The following is a 19,995-nucleotide window of genomic DNA, read 5'->3' as shown; positions in this document are numbered from 1 at the left end:
ACAAAATTGACTGAGAGTTACACACATCGCCTCCTCCGTGGCTCTATTTACTGTGGGACATACTGTAAAAAGCTGAGCAAATGTAATGTTACTTTAAGTTGTTGGTATGAACTGTGTCTATGTATAAAATGTATTTTATACAAGTTTTATTTTTGAGTCGCCCAGACACCAAATTCAATATAGGCCTACCCAGGCCCAGAGTGCACCATATACAGTGTCGAACAATACAGAGCGACAATAAGATGAATAATAATAACAAATATATATACATATATATACACCTACATATTTTTGCTTGTATAATTAGATTTGTAGTAAATAATCTAGTTAAAGTAGGCTACCTCTCCAGTCACAGTTACGTGCAGATTCACCTTGATGTTTTAGATTTAAGTGGATATTTTCCATTACAGGGAGTTAATAAACTTCGGATGTAATAGCTGCGTGCTGATTTCTCAAACACTGTGTATGGTGGCTAACAGTCAAACATAGGAGAAAGACAGAAGCTTGGGAGCACTGACCGACATGTGGCCTCTGTTACCAGCAGTTCACCGAGCCACCGACAGGTGGTGTGTGTGCTGCATGCATAACAACGAAAATACAATGTGTGCCTTGCTATGTTAGCCACCAAGGAGCTTCTTAACGTTAGCTAGCAAATAAAACTATTATTTTTGAGATTTAGAAAATGACAGTTTGTGCAGGAAATTAACGAAAGCATCCTCTTTGCAAAGTCCGCAACGTTTGGATTATTTGTGTTACAGTCCGTCTTTGATTTAAAACGAGGTAAGTTTTGAGGTAAAATGGCGGATAGCTTCTGTTAACATCCAGGGAGTTTGTCATTGATGCTGCCTTAACGTTTCTGGGAAGCTGACCAGGCACATGACATTGGTTTAATCAGGAGTCATAAACAGAGAAATATGACCTTATCAGAATAAATTCCAATCAACGTGATTAATTATGGCGACCTAACCCATAAGTTTGTGTAAAGTCGCTAGTGGTCCCGTTAGCCAGCTAGCTAACCTTACAGCTAACGGTTAAGATAGCAACTAAATCTTGTGCTGAAAATGAATTAAAATCCCAAATTGAATCCTAATCCTAACGCTCGTAGCTCGGTACGAATACAGTAGTCAATGTGAGAAACTGAAGGTAGCTAACAAGATAATGTCTCGGTTAACATCACGTATCAGTTAGAGTAGCTCGCATTAGCCAGAGCGCTGCTTGGCCGTCGTAGCAAAGACGTCAGGAAGAGAGGAGAGTGGATCACCAGCTTCACAAACATCTGTAGTGCGTTTGTAGTTCGGAAGTACTGCACGTGCCCGAACTGTTTTCAGATGAACCTCTTTGTTTATTCGAAGTAACGTTTGTCTACTATCACAACGACATGCCACATATTCTTATAATATTACATTACTTGTTGAGGAAAGTAACGTAACGTTACGTTATACTGCCGCACTCCCATTTATGGTCCTCGGGAGTCCGATGTCAGGCCTTTCCGACTGTTGAGAGCAAGCGTGTCATGTTTACATTGCATTTTGGGATTCCCCGTTACAATGCGCCAGTGTTGTGTAAACACGCCCCCACAGATTTCCCTTCTCTATAAAGTGCTGTAACGTTACGTTACCGATGAAGTTGTGAAGCACTGGCATCTGCGGACGTTACTTTACTTTTCCAGTTGAACAACAGCCTTATACAAAATTTAGTTTCGTGCACCGAGTAAGCATAAACCTTGATCTGTGGCAATATTCATACAGATTACCATGGGTCTCTCTACCTACAAGCACTGTCAGAGTTGCTGGGTTTTTACTTAACTAAGGAGAATTACAGAGAGTTTCAGTCAGCACAGGGCATTTGTTATTAAACCAAACGAAAAGAGGTTCTCCATGTTTACCGGGTCCATGTATGCATGGAACATTAGACACATTGTCCCAGTTTGAAAGAGCGCACACACAAGCCTCAGTCTTGTTACTAATAACATGTGAGGTAAATTCTCAGTATTATAACAGCATGAAATTTCATTAATGCAAATAGTTATATACTTATAATAGAATAACATATTACTTTTGCATTTATTTCTGTTATACATAGTTGTTATATATAAACGCTATATAGTGGTAAAAATACTTGTCATTTACAAATAACATTTATTCATTTAGCTGATGCTTTTTTATCCAAAGCGACTTACTATTGCTATTTATGTCAGAAGTCGCACGTCTCTGGAGCAACTAGGGGTTAAGTGTCTTGCTCAAGGACACATTGGATGTGTCACAGTGGGGAATTGAACCCAGGTCTCTCACACCAAAAGCATGTGTCTTATCCACTGCTCCTTAACCACCCCACACCAAATCTTGAATTGTATATACTGTATATTTCAAATTAATTTCATTTATATTGTCTTTAAACTATAATTCAAACATAAACATTATTTAATAAGATCTCCTAGATAGTAAGTGTACGATTGAGTTACTGTGTTGGGCCCAGACAAAAATCAATCATGTCTACTGTAGCTTTTTGCATGCTGTCATTAGCTCATTTTGTCAGTCTGCAGGAACTCAGTTGTAGATTTAGTGCTGGTTCTTCAGTACAGGTGTCATACGGCTCTATCAGATAAACACCTGGCAAATGGTAATTGGCCAGTTTTGCCTGCCTGTCTTGCTCAGCACAATTTGTGTTCAACTTTTTCTCAGAGGTCAATACAGGTCTAACAGTAGAGGAGGAATAAAGGCACATTACCTACCAGTGAGTGTGGCTGCCAAGGTTAACATTACACAATACTGCCATTCTAAAATCCCCCGTTCTTTTTGTAACATTTCATTTTGTGAAAGGAAGAAAAAATGTCATTAAATGAATGTTCACTGCGCAGCTGCAGTTACTCACACAGTGCCCTCAGGCTTAGGGCTGGGCAATAAAGCCATAATGATAATTATCGCAATATAACTTTCCTCAGTATCAGTATAATAAATGTTCAATAAATCGTCAATAAATATTGGGTTTAATTTATATGAATAACAAACAAATTAGCACTTAATGTTTCTGTTAAAGTATTTATTTTGTTGAGGAAAAAGGACTGAAAAAAGATTTACTAATCATATTTGTTAAAAGATTTTTATCATAATAGTTTTGAATGTTCTCCCTCAGATTTGTTAAGTGATTCACTGTTTGGCATCAAGTGTTTGTCCCATTCTGACCATAAAGAAAAGTTTAACCACATAATTAACCATCTGCTTTCTTCAGTTTTCATTCAGGAGCAAAAAAAATCAGCCTTTAAACTTGAAAGAAATAACAATTTGACATAGATTGTGATAATTATCGATAGGGCTGAACAATTAATTGCATTTGCGATATTATCTCGATGTGATAAAAGAAGATTTTTTAATCGCAAGGGCTGCGATTGCGCTCACACCCAAGAGTAAAGCAGTCTGCAGAGGAAGCATCAACTTTGCATCTTACGCTGTACCTTGACTTGTGTGGAACTCCGGTGTTGTCGGAGAATTACTAAGCTTGTCTATTAAATACGGGAGGTGTCACTTTTATTTTCGTTGGCCAACTTTTTAGTTGAACCTCCAACTGAGTGTTTTTTGTTTGCTTACTGGGATATAGAAAGATGAAATCGTTCAGCCCTAATTATCGATATTAAATGATATGAAATGTTTTTATTATTTATTAACTTCTGTTTAGCCTCCTTAGAACTTCTCTGCTGTTTCTCAAAGTTGTCAACTCTGATGGATTCCTATAATTTGTTAACAGTGTCCAAACTGATGTCTTCAAATTGCTTAATCTGTCTGAGCAGCAGTCTGTAAACCCAGACTGGTTCATTAACAGTGATATTATTAAGTCAAACATGCATGTTTTCTTCATTAATTAATCAGAAGAGATGAATCAATTAATTGTTCAAAATCAGGCTGGACGATGGACGCCAAAAATGTTCACGATAAAAAGTTTCATATCTTTCGATATCGCAATAACTATCAAATCGTTATTTATTTCGAGTTTAAAGGCTGATTTTGCTCCTGACTGAAAGTTAAAGAAACTTAATGGTTAATTGTGATTTAAACTCTTCTTTCAGGTCAACACTTGTGGCCAAGCAGTGGATCACTTCACAAATCTGAGGTAGAACATTCAAAACAATTATGATAAAATCTTTGGAGCCAATCCCAGCTGACATTGGGCGAAAGGCGGGATACACCCTGGACAGGTCGCCAGTCCATCACAGGGCCACACATAGACAAACAACCAGTCACACTCACACCTAAGGACAATTTAGGGTCACCAATCAACCTAGGCCGCATGTCTTTGGACGATGGGAGGAAGCCGGAGCACCCGGAGAGAACCCACACAGACACGGGGAGAACTTCTTGCTGTGAAGCCACAGCGCTATCCACTTGACCACCGTGCCCCCCCCATTTATTATATTGTTATTGAAAAAAAAATTGCGATAATTACTATTAATGTTTTATTGTCCAGCCCTATTTCAAAATACTGAAAACAGTTGCACAGTTCCTAGACCCCAGGAGGAAATCTTTAGATTGCTTTTTTTGATTGGCCAGTTGTCCAAACAGAGAAGAGCAGCAACGTTTAATAAGCTATGAAATGCACCCAACATGTCTGTTTGTCCTTAATGGTAAACATACATTTCAGTGAAAACAGCACAGGGTCCTTATTTAAGTTGTAAGTGCAACTGGTGGTGAGTTCATGAGCAAAATACCATAATAATTCACAATCTACTGTAAGTAAGGGGGGAACTTGGCCACTTAATTAGGCATTATATCCCACATAGCTAGACTGCTACTATAATGCAACAGCTGGGACCCACCTGGCTGTATAAAGATTAATCAGTCTACCTGTAGTCTTAAAACTGAGCCCTGTGTAAAAAGTGATTTCTTTGTGAGTTATTGCAGCCAGTATCAGTGTTGTCATTCATCAATAAAGCTCCTCTGATTTGTCTTATTTTCCAGGTGCAGATACGATCTTGCATTGGGTCTAGAGCAGTAGAAGCACCTACTCCTGCAGATCCAGAAAATGTTAAAGAAATGTTAGCAGCGCAGGATTTGCACACAGAGTTTCAATTTCCTCAGTAAGCAGTGCCTCACAGATATGTACTAATTAAACAAGTCTTGAATCTGAATGTGTTGTTTATATGCATGTATGCACCATCATGTTATCCCTCAGAACCTTCGTAGTTGTAATGACTTTGTGTTGTACACAGAGAGGCAGAATCTCAGCTGTCTTCAGACACTGACCTTGAGGATCACGATGGCAAAAATTCAAAGACAGGAAAGGGCATGGTATGTTTTTCAAATCTTATACCTTCATTTATTAATTATCCAGTCCCAGCATGCATTGGGTGGGAGGCAATGAAATACCCTGGACTGTTTCCTGGATTGAAACACGGCTTGTGACAGCACAGCTCAGAGTTATGACAACACAATATCACACTTTAATCTTCCATTGAACATCTTTCTCCCCAACAGGCAGTCAAGAAAGGGAAGAAGGCGCTTGGAGACAAGGCCAAAGGTGGGGCAGCGGGAAGGGTCCTTGGTCCTGGCTGGGTGAATGGCCATCATCAGGAGAATGGGATGGAGAATATGACCCTGTTCGAGGTGGTTAAAACGGGGAAGAGTGCCACACAGGTGGGTACACGTATTGATCTGTAGTTTCTTCTCATCATCGTGTTTCTCATCTTATCGTTTGGTTCTGAAAATCTGAGCTATATTATTGGCGCAGCAGCCACGTCATCATCTCTAACATGCAGTGATATTTGGAGTTTTATTTTATTTGTTTGACATGAATAAATAATGTGGTAAAATGTTATGTTTTATTTTCTAGTCTGTTGTTGATGACTGGATCGAGGCATACAAACAAGACAGGGACACAGCTCTCTTGGACTTAATCAACTTCTTCATTCAGTGCTCTGGCTGTAAAGGTAACTATCTGACCTGATGCGACTAAATATGTAGCGGGGTGGGTGCCTGAAGGCAAATGAATATGATGAACCTTGCTGCCATTGTGCGATTTTTTTCACATAGGTGCTGTGAGTGGAGAGATGTTCAGACATATGCAGAACTCCGAAATCATCCGGAAAATGACAGAGGAGTTTGAGGAGGTGATGCAGGCTGTTTTTACATTAATCTAATCATACATCTGTGCAGTTACCAGATATGTGGAAGACATAAAGGGAAATTTATGTGATCGTCCTGACCTGAATCTCTGCTGTCATCAAACAGGACAGCGGTGACTATCCATTAACTCTGTCAGGACCACAGTGGAAAAAATTCAGGATAAGCTTCTGTGACTTCATTGCGGTTTTGGTGCGTCAGTGTCAGTACAGCATCATCTACGACGAGTATATGATGGATACAGTCATCTCACTGCTCACCGGCCTGTCTGACTCACAGGTCCGGGCGTTTAGACACACAAGCACACTAGCAGGTCAGTTTTAATGTGTACGTTTCACTTCAGTATTCTGCATTTCTGCTCCATGCCTGTCTGCACCCTCATGCTGTCATTGTTACCATACCTTCTGGTGTGTATCTCAACATTGTCGTCTTTGCCAGCCATGAAGTTGATGACTGCCTTGGTGAACGTGGCTCTGAACCTGAGCATCAACATGGACAACACCCAGAGGCAGTATGAGGCGGAGAGGAACAAGGTCGTTGCAAAAAGGGCCAATGATAGGCTGGAGCTCCTTTTACAGAAGCGTAAAGAGGTGAGAAGGAAAAGAAGCTCTCTTACACTTGAAACTGCACTTTGAGTGTCACTTAAAGCACTTTAACTCTAAGGCATTTGGAATGATCTCAGTATTTCTCTCAAATATTGGGTTTGTCCATACTGTGCGTATCATAGTATACATATACAGTTGTACTATCTGGTTGGAAATGGTGGAAATTATGCAATTTAGTTGTTGAATTGGTACAGTACTTACTGTGTGCAGTGACAATAAAGTTGAGTCTAATCTTAACATGTGTTGGGCGTCATGCAAGAATCGCTCTTTTGTCACCTACGAGTGATTAATTTCGCGTAGTAAGGTAAGAATGAAATTATTTCAAATTAAAATTTTTTGTGGTCCAGACCTGTTGCACAAGTCTTCCGTTCTCCACTGGGGAAAAAACATTTCACATTTGACCTGAAGTCTCTTACACTGACAGCTGCCCCGGGTCTTTATGCAGATCGCTGTCCATTACAATCCTCTGTTGCACCAACAGTGTAACATCACCCTCTGTAGGCTATAACATCATCCTGTCTAATATTTCCACAACTGTCACATCATCCACGACTGCCGCTCATATTAGTCATGGACCGCTTTGCTTTAGAAAGATGTGATTGAGCGTTCAACTGTTCAACTCCATGTTAAGTCATGCTCTCTTTTTGTCTGTCACAGTACAGCGCTGCTCTTATTACTTGTTGTTGGCAGCGATTAATATTTTCTAACTGAGTCTGGCTTTGAACACTAGTACAATCAAGCTTCACAGAAAAAAGTAGGAGTGGTTTAGGATAAAAATACAAAAAGGCTTTTGCATGAGGTCAATTGTCCATCTTTAAAAGCTTTTTTTTAAAGGAGAAGGCTGGTGATGTTATGAATATTTGTTAATATCCACAAATCCTATGAAAAGACCAAAACCAACTATGAATTTATGCCATGTATGCCTACGTAGCCAAAGCCTCATATATTGTATTCCATAGACCTCTATTAAAAACACCGGGTGACATGTTCCTTTATCGCAATGAACATGTATTTTTATTTTTTAATCCCACATGCACTGGTTTGCTGCTGTAAACCTTCACCAGTGCACCACATGCATATTAGTCCATGGCTGAAAATCATCACCAACAAATGTAGTATTTACTTACTGTTTGGGGAATTACATAGCCTTTTAATATGAAACTATAGGCCTATACAGTATTTGTAACAATTTTGAAAAAAATAGTTCCTTTTTAAAGAAGAATTCAATGAGCTTTGGGCTGACCAACATATATTTAAAATAAGAAAAATATAGAATACTGCCCTGACCCTTTAACCTTTATCTAAAATTACTTCTAACAGAGCTCTTCCTGCAAAACCTCTTAAAAGTCAAAATGTTTAGTTTTTGTGTTTGACAAGGCAGAATGAAAAGATTGTGTTTAGGCTATTTTCATGCAAACTTTTTAAAAAGTATGACTTTGTGTTTATCTTTCAGCTTCAAGAAAATCAAGATGAAATTGAAAACATGATGAATGCAATCTTCAAAGGAGTGTTTGTTCACAGATATCGGTATGTGAATCCTCAGTCAAGGAAGGGCCTTCACAATAAGCAGAGGCTGTTCAGTGTTCATTTCTGGCTTTTTGACGCCCTCTAGTGTGAAATTAATGTCAATACAAATATGACTCCATGTGATTTGAAACAACTCTCATCAGTTCTGTTTACACAAGGGCAGGTTACAGGCCTAATGACTACATTTAATACATTCTGTTGTGTTTGCCAGTGATACCATTGCTGAAATCCGAGCTATTTGTATTGAAGAGATTGGAGTGTGGATGAAGCTGTACAGTGACGCCTTCCTCAATGACAGTTACCTGAAGTATGTTGGCTGGACAATGCATGACAAGGTGAGTTAACGGACGGCACCTGTGTTGATGGTGAAAAGCAAATTAAGTCACAAAAAATCTATGAAAATGTCCAAATGTATTGTCCAAATATTGACCAACTTTGAACCTCAGAACAGACTTTCTGCAGTCACTTCAGAATATAAGCCATACATAGTTATCTTTGCTAGAAGGGTTTTACTATAACAAGCAGCTACTGGTAATTCCATAAAACAGGATAGTAACATCACAAAAGGTCCATGAATTTTCTCTCTTGTCACATTCACTAGTGCTCACTGCTCATTTTTTAAATTTCCTTTTCTTTTTACATATAGGATTAGAATATGACTTGTGATGTTTTTATGATCTAAATCATCCCGAGAAATGCATACGTATCAGCATAAGACCAGCAGAACCTGTTGGAGGACTAAATGTTATGTATGTCTATATCATCTTTATATCACAATGTGATCTATAGTATTTGGCAGTTGCAAAGGAGTAGAAAAAAATAACATATTTATATTTTCTCTGTAGGCGTGCATAATAATAAACAGGTTTAATTAGGGTAATGGAAAAGAAACACCTGAGGTTTGGCATTCAAATACGATAAATATTTAATGTATTTCTACTGTGACTCCAGCAAGGTGAGGTGCGGCTGAAGTGCCTGACTGCTCTGCAGGGCCTGTTCTACAACAGAGAGCTCGGCACACGACTGGAGCTCTTCACAAGTCGCTTCAAAGTGAGCCAGCAGCTGCTTCACTTCAATACTAGTTTGATGAAGTTTTCCAGTTTTTTACTTGTGTCTTTATATGCAGATAATGAATTTTTTGACTCCATCATACCCATTCATGTCATGACAACTAATGTTTACATATTGTATCTGAAGCATAAACATGGTGTCATTGACAGGACCGCATTGTGTCTATGACTCTGGACAAGGAATATGATGTTGCGGTGCAAGCCATAAAACTACTGACACTTGTCCTACAGTGAGTAACTTCCCCTTCTCTTGAATTGAACTGAATTTTATCTGTTTCTGTATTATGTGGCCATAAAGACCTAATTCCCATATTTAAGTCAACATGATAAACACATACAATTTCGTTACAGATTAGGATTTAATATATTTTGCCACAAATGGGAGACATTACCCTTGTCCATTAGGGCTTATTTTTGTTTATAGCTGAGGTGTTACTGAGTCTAAAATGTTCAGAATATGACCATATTTTGTACTCATTTAAACAAATCATTTCACAGATTTCCCTTTAGGTCTAATTCTAAATGCTCATCTTTGTCAATGACAAAATCATTAAACTGGCCACTAAGAGTGTATGCATTTCATCTAACAGGAGTAGTGATGAGGTTCTGACAGCAGAGGACTGTGAGAGTGTGTATCATCTGGTTTACTCGGCACACCGGCCCATCGCCGTGTCAGCAGGGGAATTTCTGTTTAAGAAGTAAGTGTTTTGTTGCATCTTTTAAAACTTACCAAGAGGTGCAGTTGAAGCTCTGATGGACGTGGTTATCATATTTCCAAGACATTTATGGTCGGTCACATTACATGATGTAGATGTCAGAATTGTTGTAGAAGAGGCTGGTTATAGTCCGCTTGGGTTCACATTAGCTTACATTGGATTCCAAATTTCATCTTGTTTTTTAGGGCTGTGAATTTCAGCAAAAACAGCAAAAGCAGAAATGCAGAGAATTGGTGTTAGGGTTGGCCCAAATGTCACTTTTTGAGCTTCGAAGCTTCGACAGTTACTAATAGCGAATAATTTTTAACATCCTTTTGCATTGTGCTGCTGATTGAAGGCTCTTCAGCCATCAAGGTCCTGAGGAGGAGGGATTACCCAGGAGGGGCAGGCAGAGCCTCAATGGCAGCCTTATCAAGACTACTGTCTTCTTCTTCTTGGAGAGCGAGGTGACCAGGTCTTTGTGTCTCACGTCTGAATGTTAACCTTGTGCTCATTGTAGTGAAAGTTTCCATCTCGAGAAGTCTATTAATCAAGTTTGGATGGGATTCGATAATCACATTTGCTTCAAATTTTTTAAATCAAAATGTTATCCTGATACTTGACAAAGAGTTAACCTTGTTTTATTTTGATTCATTAACATTAAACCACATGATGTTTTACAGCTCCATGAACATGGGGCCTACTTGGTGGATAGCTTGTGGGAGTGTGCGTCAGAGCTGTTGAAGGACTGGGAGACTATGATCAGCCTGCTGCTGGATGAGCCCATGCCAGGAGAAGAGGGTGAGGGTCCACTCTTTAAGACAATTACTGGCTCAGGTTTTCAGCTCCAGTGTGAGGAAGAGGAGGCTTCCTCATACTCTTTTTTTTTTTTTTTTCTTTGATTGGCACTTAATTGGTCAGTCTTATCATTACATTGTCAGTAACTTTCTGCGTCTGTGATTTTCAGCCCTGACTGACTGCCAGGAGACGGCTCTGGTTGAGATCATGCTGTGTGCTATTCGGCAGGCTTGTGAATGCCACCCTCCAGTAGGCAGAGGCACGGGGAAGAGGGTGAGTGCCTGGTCATCATGCCTGACATAAAGAAGACTAACTTTGTTTCTTGTATCATTTCATGTTGTTAACATGGTCAGGTTTTTGTGCATGGAAAAGGTCCTGACTGCAAAGGAGAAGAAAACACAACTGGATGATCGGACACGGATCACAGAGATGTTTGCAGTTGCATTGCCTCTGTTATTGGCAAAGGTAATTACTCTTATTCTGCACTACAGCCAACAGCTGTCAGAGTTGACTTGAATAACAGGTTTGATTACTAACCATTCAAGGTTAACTGCTTTCTCTTTTCTTGTCATAGTACTGCGTTGATATTGATAAGGTGACCAATTTGCTACAAATACCAAAATACTTTGACCTTGACATCTACACAACTGGCCGGTTAGAAAAGGTTTGTCAATTTCTACATTTGTTCTAGATATTGCAACTTGTAAATTGCATGCAGTGTCAGTAAAACGGTTTGCTTTCGTGTTCCCATTAAGCATTTGGATGCCTTGTTGCGGCAAATCTGGGAGGTGCAGGATAAGCACACAGACACCGAGGTCCTGGAGGCCTGCTCTACCACCTACCACTATCTCTGCAACGAAGAGTTCACCATCTTCAACCGCGTGGACATCGCCCGCTCCCAGCTTCTTGATGAGCTTGTAGACAAGTACAATAGACTCCTAGAGGACTTCCTGCAAGAGGTGAGTGCTGTTTCTTTTCTTGGATCGTTTGAAAGCATGGGTGAATGTCCAGGATTTAACGGGTTTGATCTCTTTTGTTTGTCAGGGCGAAGAACCAGATGAGGATGATGCCTACCAGGTTCTATCTACACTCAAGAAGATCAGCGCTTTCCACAAGTAAAGTCCACGTTTGCACTTCTGATTTCAATAAATAGCTACTTCTTGAAGAGAGAGTAATAGCATTTGCCGTTACACTATTTGGCAAATAAATCTTGAGTTTTGGTTTTCTTATGGTAAGGTAAAATGTGAATAATGACATTTGCATGAATGATGTTATAATGTATTATCTATCATTTTTGTTATTTTTGCTTCCAGTGCACATGACCTCTCTAAGTGGGATCTCTTTACCAGCAACTACAGACTACTCAACACTGGTCTGCAAAACGGGGATATGCCTGAACAGGTATCGCAACCCTAACAGGATAATGTTCTCTAACTTTCTCAGTAATGTCGCCTAAATGCTAGACCAACAATTTCAGTCAAGCAGTATGTTCTGTGACAAATACAGTTAAAATATGCAAGCACTAACGTTGGGGTAGGGGATAAATATGATTACAGACCTGCTGCATTTATAAGCTGACTTACAGAAATAAAATTAATAATATTAATTAATAATACAATACATGTATATGCGATTACCTGTGTAACCTGGTTACTTTAGAACATGTTAATGAAAGGACTGTGTGGAACATTAGAGCTCATCTGATCTGCTTGTCTTCTCCTCCCCCCAAGATTGTGATTCATGCAATGCAGTGTACACATTACATCATCCTGTGGCACCTAGCGAAGGTTTCAGACAGCAGTTCATTAAAGGTATTTACATGTTGGTCGTGATGCATTTCTTTTGGGATACAAAACATTTCTATGCATACATTTGTCAAATAGGTATAGTATGATAGTCAGTTTGAAAGTATATTACCTCCTAACTGGCAAGACAGCTAACATCCATTTGCATTAGCTCACTTGCACAGATTTGAGAATTGTTTTCTGACTTTAATCATTGTTTTTCTCCACTTTATTCTACGTTTGCTATCATAACCAATAACTACATTATCAAAAGGATATTACAACTGAGTTCTTTAAAGAGGTTGAGGTGCATGGAGTTTTAAAGCTGAAGTAGGCAATTTATTTTAGAAGCATTTTTTGTTATATTTGTTGAAATTTCCACAGCAATCAATAAATCAAATGCTCTGACAAAAATGAAAACAATCTAGTATCTGTGGCTGTCGCAAGACTGTAATAATCATGGCCAATCATTTCATTCAGTCCAAATTAAATGATTGGCTGGCCTAACTACCTGCTACCCGTGCGCACTTTGCCCGTGCACGCATTGCACATGAATATGTGTTTTAGGGGAATGGCTTTTGAAGGGAGGCCTGAAGGAAGAGGGTGGGATTTTTTCAGTCAGATACTTTCAAAATCAAGCTCACTCTTGCTAGTTTCTCCAACATTGCGTACCATAGCTTTAAAATACCCCTGCCACATCTTTTACTTTGTCATACTTTGAAAATATATGAAGAAAGATATTATTTTTCTCAGAGGCTGATTTTGGCACTAATTGACAGCTAAAGGTTTTAATAAGTATCTATCAATTCTTGGACAATCCTTACAGTTAGCTAGTTAATTAGAAAGGATTTCACTTTCTTCACTTACAGGACTGTCTAACTGAACATTTTCTTCTTTTAGGGTGATATGGTGACCTTAAGAAAGCAAATGAGAGCTTTCTGCTTAATGTGTCAGCGTTACCTAAACAGCATCAACACCGCAGTTAAAGAACAGGTGGGATTATGCTGATTGGACTGTTACATTTCTGACTTTTCCACTTAGGCCATTCTTCAGTACCACTGAAAATTTGGTTGGTCTGTATTTTCATAAATGCTGAAGTGTTGTGTTTATTCCAGGCCTTCACCATACTATGTGATCTGCTATTGATCTTCAGTCACCAAATTATGTCTTCAGGCCGGGAACAACTGGAGCCTCTGGTCTATACACCAGACTCTTCCTTGCAGGCAGAGCTGCTCAACTTCATTCTGGATCAAGTGTTCATTGATCAGGATGATGACAACACCAGTACAGGTCAGAGTCAGTCAACACGGTTTTAACCAAACACACTTAAGTCTGAAAAGTGAGGAGGCATGTATTTCTTAAGATTTTATGATGATTTTGTATTTTTCAGACGGACAGCAAGATGATGAAGCCAGTAAAATTGAGGCTCTGCACAAGCGAAGAAACCTTCTTGCTGCCTATTGCAAACTAATCATATACAATGTTGTGGAAATTAACACTGGAGCAGATATATTTAAACAGTATATGAGGGTAGGTTAAACCCCTATTTGAAATCAATTATAATGAATTCTTCATGCCCTGCTCTTCTTCTTAACAGTATTCCTTCTCTGTCTACTTAGTATTACAATGACTATGGAGATATAATTAAGGAAACGATGAGTAAAACAAGACAAATTGACAAAGTCCAATGTGCCAAGACACTCATATTGAGCCTGCAAAAGGTAAGTTTCATTGCCCAGGTGAAGACTCAATCAATTGTTTTGTTGTTGTTTTTAACGTACATTAGTAGACCTGTGTTGCCAGCAAATCTTCCAGATGATCTAAAACAAAATATAAAAGAAATGTAATGACTTTGTTCTTCATCAATTAGGCATTACTTTTCTAAAAGGTTGTCCCTGTGTGTCATGTAAACAGAAGGAGAGTGTAATTTAAGCTACAGCTGACTTATGTTTCAACATATCACAAATGTATTTAGTCTAGGATTCAGACCTCTCAGTCTGTGAAATCACCTCTAAAGAAATGTGGAAAAAGTATATTTCTGTTTATCTCTGTTGTAGTTATTCAATGAGATGTTGTCTGAACTTGGCTTCAATGTCGATCGCTCATCGTCAGCCTTCTGTGGCATCAAAGAGCTCGCCCGACGCTTCTCATTGACTTTTGGCTTGGATCAGATGAAGACCAGGGAGGCTATTGCCATGTTACATAAGTAAGTAACAGTCCTGAGTCAGGACTGTGTGATTTACAGCTTTGCATGCAAAGCAGTTCTTACAGTGCTTTAATGTGCAACGGTTTCCATTCATTATTTCCCTGTATTTGATTTAGGGATGGAATTGAGTTTGCTTTTAAGGAACCTAGTCCCCAAGGAGAGGGGAGTCCACCTCTCAATCTATCCTTTTTGGATATCCTGAGCGAGTTCTCAAGCAAACTTATTCGGCAGGACAAGAGAACAGTGTAAGTTTGAACCACAGGACTTGTGCCGTGGTTTGTGTTTGTGGGTGAGCATTGAGTCTGACGAGGAACTCTGAAAAGGTCCTAACTGTGGACGGTTGTCATTCTGACCTTTCTACAGTCACATGTATCTGGAGCGCTTCATGACGTTTCAGATGGCTCTGCAGCGAGAGGACTGCTGGTTGCCCCTCATTTCGTACAGGAACTCCCTACAGGCTGGAGGGGACGACGACACCATGTCTGTCATCAGTGGGATCAGCAGTCGGGGCTCCACCATCAGGAGTAAGAAGTCTAAGCCAGCTGCTGCCAGCAAGAGGAAATTGCCTGAAGGTGAGCAATTTTAACAGATCAAGATTTACTTTGAAGATAAATTGAGCTGCAACATGAGTTCATCTGCACGAAACTGCACCATACTAGCTTGTGTGTTTGAAGTGCCCCCTCCCTTAGAATTAAAGACATAATTTTACCAGTATGTCGTTAAAGTTGCTAAATGTGTGGTAGTAGTCGCCAAATATACACTCACAAAGTTGGAGCCTTTAAATTCTCATGCATGTGTATTTCAACAATGTGTCAGTCACCGGGGTAAATGCAAGGCGTTCCATCATTTAATAAATTATTTTTTTCTAGCAGAAGAGAACAGCTGCAGCAGCAGTGATGCCGTTTGGATGAACCGTGAGCAGAATGTGCAGACGCCAGTGATGATGCATTCGCCCCACCTCACCTCCACTGTACTGAAGGATCCAAAGAAGATGAGGCCAGAGGACAGTTACACGGCCACATACAGCATGCCATCAGAGCAGCATCCCCATCAGCCTGTGCCTCCCCAGCAGCCACACCATCACCACCAGACTGCCATTGATTACAAGTACGAAAACCTTTCTGGATACCTATCCCTTTACCTTACCTTTAAATGAATATTTGCAAATGTTGCTGCTGTTTACATCATGTTAAATACTGAACACTGTCCCACAGTACCCAGGTTACTTGGATGCTGACACAGAGGCAACAAGCTGAGGCTCGTCAGCAGCAAGAGCGGGTCAGCATGCACTATGCGAAGATGAGGAACCACATGCAGCAAGCAATGTGAGATGGCACTCCTCTTCATAGAGTACATAAAATTGATTTGACTTGTGGATGAAAGCTGGGGAATGAACATCCAGCCAACAGACAGTATGTGAAAAAGCACAATCTCCTAAAATGTATCTATGTGTATTCCTCAGTCGTCGAGGCTCTGGACTCATGGAGGATGATGAGGAGCCAATCGTGGAGGATGTGATGATGTCATCAGAGGACATCAATGAGGGCATGGATTTTGACACAATAGACATCGATCTGGTAATATAAACCTGCAGTAACTGATTTAGGCCACTTTGGGTGCAGCGGAAACAAGCTCTGAACACAATAGACTTATCATTACCTTTTAAGTTGCTATGGCGAATTTGTTAGCAAACAGTTGCTTATTTAGATATCCAGCAGTTACAGAGCAATACTATCGTTCCTTGTCATGTTTGTGTGCACTTGGCAAATGTTAAGTCCAATTGTCTGTCTGCTGTTTGTTGCTGAGCAGGTACTTTCCAGTGGGTTTTTAGAGATTTTTCGCACTAAACAGCTGCCTGCTGCAACTGAAAATAGCGCAATGACAGCGGTGACTGTGAACTAAAACAGTAACGTTGTGGGCTAGACAGCTAAATAATGAGCTGAAACTCATTATAAAGCTCCATAAAACAAAGGGGAGCTGCAGACTCCACTGATAATTCTCTATAGGTTCATCACTACTTGCGAGATCTTTCACATTGTCAAGTTTTCACATTGTCACTTGAAATGTAAGAAATGTTCATCTGGATTATGTTTACGATAAGTACAAGGAAGACCGTTATTTTTAGAGTAAATGTTAGCATAATTGTCAGCATTTTGTGGTACATTGTCCTGACTGAGCTGTTATTTTTCAGCCGGCATCAAAGAATCGCAGAGAAAGAACTGAACTAAAGCCGGACTACTTTGATCCATCTTCCATTATGGATGATTCGGTAAGGATTTTCCCCTTCTTATAATACAATTTACTTATTTGCTTTTTTTAAATGTAATATGTAAATGTAATATTTGGTATTGTGCAGAGGCTGTGGGTTGCCATGGTTGGTCATAATTTTTAGGCTTGTTACCTTGAGGTAATTCAGTTTTCTCATCCTCATGACTAATTATTTATGGATAATGAATATATATGATATGAATATAATTTGTTATCCATGCAGTTGGATATTACAGGTTAGTGTATGAAAAATCCATCTTTTGAGTATCAAGTACTCACCTCCTGATGGCTTTAAAGGTGGCTCTGAAATGTTTGTAGCTTTCTCCATCACGGCAGCAATAGCGATGATTCCTACAGCAACACTAAAAAAGCATCATTTCCATAGGAATGTCTATAAAATCAATGTTGACTCAAATACTTTGTTAATACTAACACACTATACTTTAAAAATAAAATGAAATACTACTTTTTTTTTCACAGATGCTATATTGTTTAAACAAATAGTCCAAATGCTGTTTATCTTTTTTGTTTTCACAAAATGGAAAACACAACTGACATCAATTTATGAAAGTAAAAACAGTAAGTCCGGGAAACGCATCTTAGTCGGCTAAAATTGTGCCAGAACATTGCTTTTCTTATTTATAAGATTGCGGATTTCTAAAAATGTTTTGTATGTCTTCAGGTTCTCAATGTTTCAATGTTCTAAAACAAATTGGACGTATCAAGAAGAATGAGTTGTCAAAATCCTTGGAAGATGACTGTTCTCTATGGCTAACAGAATGGAGTGAAATGGACTACTATCAATGGTTCGTGAGACACCAATGTTTGCCTCTTAAACACTTTGTTAAAACTTAGAGGGAGATCTTGAATTTGAATTTTAGTCTGACATTTTCACAGAACGGACTTTTGTCACTCTGCAGCAGAAATGTTTTTGTTCAGTTACCCTCAAAACAACTTGATGTTAGCTTTTACTACGGTGAAGCAGTACAGACGTGGCAGGTGCATGGTTAGGGGGCAATAACAGACTAAAATTCAAATTAATAATATATACCTTTAATCTTTTTAATTCAGCAGACAAAAAATGTCTAATGTAAATACATAGTTGCCAATATACAGAAGGGGTGAAAACAATTTCACAAACACCTGCTGAAAGAAATATAATAGTCCTGTAAAATAATCCTACCTTTATGATGCTTGTAGCGTTCAGTTGTTATTGAACACTATAATGACCTTGTACTTAGTCACAGAGGTGTTAATTCCATTCTATCGTAATTTTACAGCCATATTTTTAGAAATTATCATAGGCTCCAATTAACGCCTCTCTGACGCAATCAAAACAGAAATTGAACATCATAAGCTTCATAAAGACAGCATTTATTGCAGTTCTAATGAATTGGACTGCATTACATTGTAAAGGTGTCAGTGATATTGTGTTCACCTGCTGTACTTTTAAACTGTAGACTTTGGCATGGCATGTAGCCATATATTGAAACATGTACACAGTAAAGTATAATGTGAACTGGCGTCTCATACTGTTTAAAGGCCTTGCCACAAATTATATGCGACATTCTCAGATTTCTTTGTGATGGTATTTTTTAGAAATGTATGTGTTCTGCTTTTATACCTTATAGATAACTTTGATTTATAGATATTTTGTAATGACAATCAAATGTAAATTAATGGTTTCTAATCATGTTATTTCACATAGATGCTGAAATAATCCTTTTTAATGAAAATGATTATGTTCCTATAGATATGGCCAGCTGTTTGTATTTCCTTTTCATTTCTCTATAAAGAATGGATGCAAAAGTAATGTATTACTGAAATGTAGTAATTTGACAAATTGATGGCTACATCAAAAATTATTTTGTAATATTGGAAGTATTCCGTGTCATACATTAAATGTTGACTCAGTCTTAAACATATAATCTTTCCTATATCTTCACTATTTTTCTCCACTGTATAGTATCTAATAATATCTAATAATACAGACATGCCATAATTGCAATCTTTAGAAGAAAGGATTTGAAAAAGGGTTGAGAAAGGTTTGTGTTTGTTTTGTTTTTTTCCAGTGTGCAGAAGATTTTTTCAAAAAGCCAATTAATTTGATGTACCACTGTTGTGTGTATAAGAGTTATATAATTATTCACAATTATAGAGTTTTAGAATTCTTTAGTCAAGTATTATAGTATCAGAATTGTATATTATACAATTACAGATGTGTAATATATTGTGAATCGGTGCTCATTTTATATTTGCAGTTTCTGTTAGCTTGAATCTTTACAGAAAGGTCAAAGAAATAGAATGTAACTATTTGAAGATAACTTACTAATTTGGAAGTATACATACAGTACATTGTTTTGTTTGTCTTTCTATGGATTGTTGTGATTTTACTATGTATTGGCCTGGTTGGCAGATTCAGATTTTATGGATAACGGTGTGCTTTCAAATTGTAGTTAGAAACAAATCCCTAGTGTCCTCAGAATCTCACTAAACTGGAGAAACAGATCATGTGGTCTTCAACATTACCATATACATACTAACTATTTATGTTAGGCAGATGAGAAAAATATGTCTTGGAATTGCCTGTAAATTTACATTAATCGTTTAATTTTGGATCTTTTCTGTTTTGCATTGAACTGCTGAAAATGTGCATATGTCTGTAGGTTTACACATATTTAAATATTTGTGTATATTAAATTTGTGTTTTTATTCTATTTTCAAAGTGCCCATTGCATCCTTTAAGATTTGTATTTATGTCTGGAGATGTAACATGAACAGAATAAACCCCTCTATGTGATGATTTTAAGAACATGGCTGGAAATCCATAAAGTTACTTCCAAAGCAGTTGTACATATGAATGAAAATGTTAAATATGTACTGTCTTTACATTTATTTCAGTGAATGTCTCGTAAAACATATGTAATAGTTT

The 19,995-nt window shown here is 38.4% G+C and overlaps 2 protein-coding genes across 8 annotated transcripts in view; one reads left to right on the top strand and one right to left on the bottom strand.

Moving 5' to 3' along the window:
• LOC123962749 overlaps positions 1-19,995 on the bottom strand; it is a 34,905-nt gene that overhangs the window by 13,804 nt on the left and 1,106 nt on the right. For 2 of the 5 annotated variants that reach the window (XM_046039043.1, XM_046039041.1), the window contains exon 3: positions 17,343-17,425. Coding sequence is in view for 2 of the 5 variants with exons in the window: in XM_046039039.1 (XP_045894995.1) it covers positions 1,409-1,456 (48 nt within the window). In the remaining 3 variants the exon portion in view is untranslated. Of the gene's footprint in view, positions 1-1,408; positions 1,499-17,342; positions 17,426-19,995 lie in introns of those variants that run through there. The other 3 variants (XM_046039042.1, XM_046039040.1, XM_046039039.1) reach the window with 3 other exon arrangements.
• On the top strand, positions 587-19,872 carry stag2a (stromal antigen 2a). 3 transcript variants are annotated; one of them, XM_046039032.1, is made up of 35 exons: positions 587-780; positions 4,061-4,104; positions 4,950-5,068; positions 5,201-5,279; positions 5,466-5,624; positions 5,821-5,917; positions 6,021-6,097; positions 6,219-6,423; positions 6,549-6,700; positions 8,169-8,242; positions 8,454-8,577; positions 9,194-9,292; positions 9,463-9,542; positions 9,903-10,010; positions 10,366-10,474; positions 10,691-10,808; positions 10,975-11,078; positions 11,178-11,270; positions 11,380-11,469; positions 11,561-11,764; positions 11,850-11,920; positions 12,119-12,206; positions 12,536-12,616; positions 13,490-13,582; positions 13,705-13,879; positions 13,980-14,119; positions 14,209-14,310; positions 14,647-14,795; positions 14,912-15,040; positions 15,159-15,367; positions 15,665-15,902; positions 16,010-16,120; positions 16,258-16,372; positions 16,987-17,064; positions 17,746-19,872. In XM_046039032.1, exons 3-35 carry the CDS (start codon positions 5,025-5,027, stop codon positions 17,767-17,769), a joined length of 3,819 nt encoding a protein of 1,272 aa, XP_045894988.1. In that variant the 5' UTR covers positions 587-780; positions 4,061-4,104; positions 4,950-5,024; the 3' UTR covers positions 17,770-19,872. The 3 variants fall into 3 exon arrangements, with proteins under 3 accessions (XP_045894988.1, XP_045894989.1, XP_045894987.1); XM_046039033.1 differs by lacking the exon at positions 4,061-4,104 and having other exon boundaries at positions 15,668-15,902; XM_046039031.1 differs by lacking the exon at positions 4,061-4,104.

Source organism: Micropterus dolomieu, linkage group LG23 (genome assembly GCF_021292245.1).
Source record: "Micropterus dolomieu isolate WLL.071019.BEF.003 ecotype Adirondacks linkage group LG23, ASM2129224v1, whole genome shotgun sequence".
Lineage (NCBI taxonomy): Eukaryota > Metazoa > Chordata > Actinopteri > Centrarchiformes > Centrarchidae > Micropterus > Micropterus dolomieu.
Note: the sequence above shows the minus strand (reverse complement) of the source record. Positions and strands in the feature narration are given on the sequence as shown.